General features: G+C 32.2%; 1 protein-coding gene across 1 annotated transcript; it reads left to right on the forward strand.

Annotated features, from left to right (window-relative positions):
• The first annotated feature begins 2,676 nt into the window (after positions 1–2,676).
• Positions 2,677–5,406, forward strand: LOC143085230 (dual specificity protein phosphatase 7-like). The gene is made up of 3 exons (XM_076261467.1): positions 2,677–3,291; positions 3,857–4,246; positions 4,690–5,406. Exons 1-3 carry the CDS (start codon positions 2,910–2,912, stop codon positions 4,992–4,994), a joined length of 1,077 nt encoding a protein of 358 aa, XP_076117582.1. The 5' UTR covers positions 2,677–2,909; the 3' UTR covers positions 4,995–5,406.
• The last annotated feature ends 740 nt before the right edge of the window (positions 5,407–6,146 follow it).

Genomic DNA, 6,146 nt, shown 5'->3' on the forward strand with positions numbered 1-6,146 from the left:
CGGCATCACTGGCATTTCTAGTAACAGTAACTGCTACTTGTGTTTTCCTAGTTTGTTAAGTCTTCGAGAAATGAAATACGAAACACCACTGCATGGTACCCTACGGAAAATGCAGTACGAGTATATAATTGCGCTCTTGCATGTAACCAGCACCCATTCCGTAGTAAGCGTAAATATTGGCTTCAAACCTTTATTTTTCACTTGCAATGTGTAGTTACAATATTTATTTTTTCATCAGATTTTAATGTAGTTAGAGATTATCATACATGAAATACGTAAACAATCGGAAAAGTGTTGTGACAGAACTGCAATTGTATATTTTTTCTATATTTACAGGCACGTAACGGAAAATAATGTCCTGTATATCATGAATTGAAAACAGATTTGTGTGGAAATGTATATTTTAAATAAATGTTAACATTGTACGTAAAATGAAACCCATCCTATTTTCGCGTGTTTCGTTTCTCCGTACATATATAAAATTACAACTATATATTGTTTCGCGCATCCTTTACGTTACAAAAACTAATCTTCGTGCATCACCGAGATTTAAGTTTTACAGAATGATTAGATTTTGTGAATGGTATGTATTTATTCATGAATTTTAAGTATTTTAGATATATTGGGCGACCATATAGGTTTTTTTTACATTTTTATACATACATGTGTGTGTGTAGGTGTGTGGTCAAAATTATCGTAAAAATGAAATAAAAAAAAATATGGTTTACTAGACTGGCCCGGAGGTAACCAGTTTTAAAATAAAATGAAGTTTATAATATTTATATCAACAGAAAAAAGAAAACAATACAGTCTGTCTAAAATGATAAATATCACCCTATCGTTTGGTTTCTGAAGGAGAGTTGTCTTATTGGCAACCATACCACATCTTCTAATATGATTATTTTGAACCCCAAAGTATCACAAAAGTGATGTGTCAAATTCCATCACGTATTTTAATAGATTTTATTGATATGTAAATTAAATAATCATAGTATTTAGCAAGTTATCGCATTGTTTCCAACTTTTTATCACAAAGTCTATTGATATAATGACTATTGATTTCAAAAGGCACTAGCTACGGTCATTGCGATATATAATGAAATTTCAATAAAAAACGTCATAACATCGATCATAATATCAGATTTATATTTGGAACTTAAGACTTCATTTAAATTTAAATCTAACGTTTTTTTATGAATAAAGTCTCTGTATTTTGAAGAAGTGAATAAACGATTAAAACAGTTTGGAAGAATGGCTTATAGTCAACCGTGGTAAATTAACCCTTGATTTTATATTTTTTTTTACTTTATATTTTCTCAATATATCTAATCGCTTCACTGTTCAACGTATATTCAACTTTTATATCAACTTCCTTAGTGAGCTCTTTAATATTTATAAATAGAAAATGATCATAAATGCATGTTACTTATGTACTTATGAAATGCGATTTTAATTAAAAAAATAAGAAGATTTTTGTTAATTTATGTACCTTAACGTTAAGTAAGAAATTTCACTTAAATTCGCATTTTTTTTTTTTATTATTAAATTTTCAACATTTATGTAAATTCAATATTTATATGTACAATGTACCAATAACTTCAAAAGAAAATTTAGGAGTCTTCATTTTCACTCTCTCTTTGGGTCAAATGTTTTCAAACGAAATTCACATTTATATAAGTAAAATGAAAGTGTTGGTCACGTTAAGCATGAATATTATTACTTCGAATGTTAAGTATGTAGTAATTCTTGGGGCAAATATAAATAAAAGTCGTTTTTCACCTTTCAAGGTGGTTTATTTTTTCAACAATTGCCTGCAGAATATACCATACACAAAAACAAATAAACTAGCATCATCCACAATGAGTTGCTCCCTTTTTATGATACAATCTACAAATTTCTGTTGATCGAATCAGCTTTTTTTAGTGAATGGACAAAATATATCGATTACGTGATACTGTTGTTATACCTTAAGTCTATTAACACAAAAATGTAGTAATTATCTGTTATTATCCCTCTTATACCTGTCAATATAAACAAGTGTTGATCTACTGACCGATTAGGCCGTTACAATATCCCCCAGAGGCAACTATTATAGGACAATTATCTCTTTTCGCAATGCACGGGAAATCCTCATCGCTGACCCCGTGTATTATAATCTAATTGATCAAAATTATTAAATGATTACTTAATTTTCCTGTCTTTTGAAACTGTATTCTTATTCTAACCCCCTGGAGAGGCAAATCAATTAGATAATAACACGCAAACGATTGTAATCACGTGACAGTTGAAGGTCGTCAATGACACTGATAATTCAATGAAGTGAGTAAACACAACAGGAAATGTAGTCCACTATATAATATTGTCAGAATATCAGATTTTTCAAAACTGTTAAAAGAAACGGGTAAGTGAATACAGTAAATTTTTATTATTTGAATATATTTTATAAGTTGGAGAATATTTTATTTTACACTTTAAAAACAAACTTTTCATAATAATCTCTGGCGTAGTAATTGTGTCCTGAATATAGATAAACACATAGCTTTTAACCGCGGTTGTAATGTTCCATTAATAGAATAAAAGAGGCGGTATTTTATGACGTTGAATGTTTTTCATTGGCTGGCAATAAGCTGTCTGATTTGTCACACAGATAATAGTGTGCAGAACACATTCAAATACACGGTATAAAGTAGGGCAAACATTCATTACATCTCAGCAGTTGAACTAGACACTCAAAGGACATAATATAAAATACATTTTTTTCTATATATTATTTTATTTTGTTTATGACATTTTCATTGGAACTCATGTGTTAGCATTGATAGTGTCAATTCATAAACGATTTATTCACGTATGTGTTCACTTGGTTTGTAAGCGGCTGTAGTTTAAAGTGTTTTATTTTTAGTTTCCGAATGCCTTGCTTGGAGTGTGTAACCAATATGAGCGACGATTTCTGCAGTCGTGAAAGCTTAGGGTCGGTGCTACGGGAGGGGAAAACCGTTTTGATACTCGACTGTCGACCACAGGCCGACTTTATCCGATCTCATATCAAAGGATCTATTAACATTACATTGCCTGGACTAATGGTCCGACGATTGAAGAAGGGAAATCTTAAAATTCAATGTGTGATCCAAAACAACGATGCCAAAGACAAATTTAATAAACTATGGAAAACTCATGATGTTATCTTGTACGATCAAAGTTCCACGGATAATAATTGCAACACGTCCCAAACTGTAGATTTATTAATGAAAAAACTTCAACAAGATGGAGCCACGGCTAGAATTCTAGATGGTAAGTAAAACATATACTTAATTGAGTTTAATTTCCATTTTCAGAAGTAAACTTAACATTGTTTGAAGTCAGAATAACATTTTTTTTCTAATCGAAATATACACTGATCATGTTTATGTGTATAGGTGACATCTTCCTTAATATATCTTGACGTATGCATAGCTTTCGGCATTTCTTTGATATCTAGTAGGATAAATAACATTTTGTTTATTCACTTTGATGAATGGGTTTCGTTCGATTAACTTACACTGGACACTTACAAAAATTCCTTCAATTGTAACCTCCATCATAAATGTACACTTGTCTGTTAATTTCATTGAAGATAACCAAAAACTCTTATCAATGAAATTATAGATCTATGGTCTTTATCTGAGACAGGAAGCACGACCTAGATGATAAAATATTTGTTATTTGGATTGTATGCCAAAGTAAACATTTCTATCTCGGCTAGTGGCTAAGTAAATAAATTGGCTGATAACGAAACTAAAATTAAAAAAGGCTCCGTAAGGAGATTTTATTTTTCCAATAACATAGTATTTAATCAATCTCTTATTTTATTTTACAGGAGGCTTTGAAGAGTTTGAGAAAACCTCACGAGACTTATGCGAAGGGACCAATACTACGGATGAATCTATATATGGCTTATGTAACTTGAAAATATCTGACGACTCTGGAGTTGGAACTTCTGAATCCGACAACGACAATGTTAATTCTCCGTCACCTCGCTCACAATACCCAGTGAAAGTGCTACCATATCTTTACTTAGGGAATGCACAGAACTCAGCAGACTTGAATCAACTTAAAAAATTTGGAATTAAATATATTTTAAATGTGACTCCTAACGTACCAAACAAATTTGAAATGGACAGTGACTTCAAATACTTACAGATCCCGGTGGCAGACCAACTATCTCAAAATCTCTCAGCTTTCTTCCCACAGGCAATAGCTTTCATAGGTAGGTACACATTTTATTTCATGAGAACGACAAAAAGTTATCATTTATGTGAATGAAATTGATGGGTAATGAATTTCACCTCGCTTGACACGACATTATTAATGGAAATTTACAGGATGTACGCTTGTTTGATCCTCACATCCGGCCAATTCAAGCACAAAGTCTGGCTTTAAATGTTTGATTAGGGCGATCACCATAATTTACTATGAATATTAAATGACCTATTATGTACTCATTTTCGGTGGTTATATGCATTTTGTTGACAACCAAAGAAAACAGAGTAGGTCAGTAACGCTGACACATATTAAAAATGTCATTAGTATGCATCGATGCAGTGTAACTGTACATGTAGATTAAGTAAATATAAATTAACTGTAACATCTTGCTTATAAAGTACTATGAGTCATACAGAAATTTATAAGTTTTCTTATTTGTATTTTCAGATGAGGCTAGAGAAAATGAATGTGGCGTATTGGTGCATTGTTTGGCGGGAATTAGCCGGTCTGTGACAGTAACCTGTGCTTATTTAATGCAAAAACAGCACATCAGTTTAAATCAAGCCTACGACCACGTGAAACAGTGCAAACCAAATGTATCGCCTAACTTCAATTTCTTGGGACAATTACTCGAATTCGAAAAATCCGTTTTGTGCCAAAATTCCACTCAGTCAGTGAACGAGTTCCACTTTCAGTGTAATGACAATGTTAAAGTTCCTACAACTCAACAGAATTGTGAGGCAGCAACGTGAACTTTTTGATCAATAGTGTTTGGTCAAAATTAAAAAGGACTTAGCAATCCGCCAAATGTCAAACATAGCGGCACCGAGGTCGGCACAGTCGAAGTAGACAATATTATAAATAGCCCAAGAAAGTCTTTCAGATTTTTTGTCATGAACATGAATACTGTGTATCAAAATATCTTCAAACGGCAGCTTTTGAACAACTATTCTCTCATTGGAAATAACCATTACAGTTGTCACAAAAATTCGACGGGTTCAGGTTGGGGAACGTGCGCACGTTTATTTCCCGCCAAAAGTGTTCATTCATTGACATTTCATAGTCTAATATCGTTATCAATCATTCACTTTTGTTATTCATTATTCATTATTCATTGTTGTTATTACTCTTGAAAAAAAGAGATTAAAATGTCTCCAGTTAAAACTGTCTGCATTTTTAATAGTTTCCCTCACCAACGTACAACTTGAAAAAAACACGTAATTAATAATGTATTGTTTTAAATACATACATAACCGAGTCTAATTAACATAAGAATTTTTACACCTTCAACGTATACAGGAGAAACGCCAACCAATCGAACTTTTTTATTTCAATATCCTGTAGCATGTTTTGTAGAAAATCTAGGACAACAACCCTTCTATCCACGAAAAAAACTAAATCATATAACTGAAACATGTGTTAAATGTTCACAGTCATGTAGATGTGACCTTTTGTTTATGAACCGTAATTGCAAATGTAAGTTATTCCTGTTTAGCATCTGTCATTTCTGCACAAGATTAATATGTAGTTAGCAATTATATAATGTTGGTTTGATGTGATGTATGGGAACATTTTTCTCAAGGATTTTTGGCACTTGAGCATGTTGATGGTATCAGAATAGGGCGTCTCAGTCTTTGTATCTGGCCTGCTTTTCATAGAAAACAATTATCGCTTGTGAGTAAATGGTATTATGACTAAAATCATTTGCAGTTCTGGTATTTCGATTCTTATGCTAAACAGTTATCAAATGTTAACTGCGTTGTATTTATAATGTAGTTGAAAGGTGACTAGAGGTGTACGGTGTCTTAAGCTCTATAGCTGGTTTGTATTTCACCAAAACAATATCGCTTTAGTGTGAACAATACTGTGACAAAAATCACAAGTAATTCAGTTCTCGCAGTTCG

The sequence above is a fragment of the Mytilus galloprovincialis genome, chromosome 1, assembly GCF_965363235.1.
Source record: "Mytilus galloprovincialis chromosome 1, xbMytGall1.hap1.1, whole genome shotgun sequence".
NCBI lineage: Eukaryota > Metazoa > Mollusca > Bivalvia > Mytilida > Mytilidae > Mytilus > Mytilus galloprovincialis.

Bases quoted from the DNA above. Each gene is read 5' to 3' on its own strand.
- LOC143085230 (XM_076261467.1), top strand. From the start codon at position 2,910: ATGCCTTGCTTGGAGTGTGTAACCAATATGAGCGACGATTTCTGCAGT. The intron at 3,292-3,856 runs GTAAGTAAAACA...TTTATTTTACAG, and splicing joins CACGGCTAGAATTCTAGATG to GAGGCTTTGAAGAGTTTGAG. The intron at 4,247-4,689 runs GTAGGTACACAT...TTGTATTTTCAG, and splicing joins ACAGGCAATAGCTTTCATAG to ATGAGGCTAGAGAAAATGAA.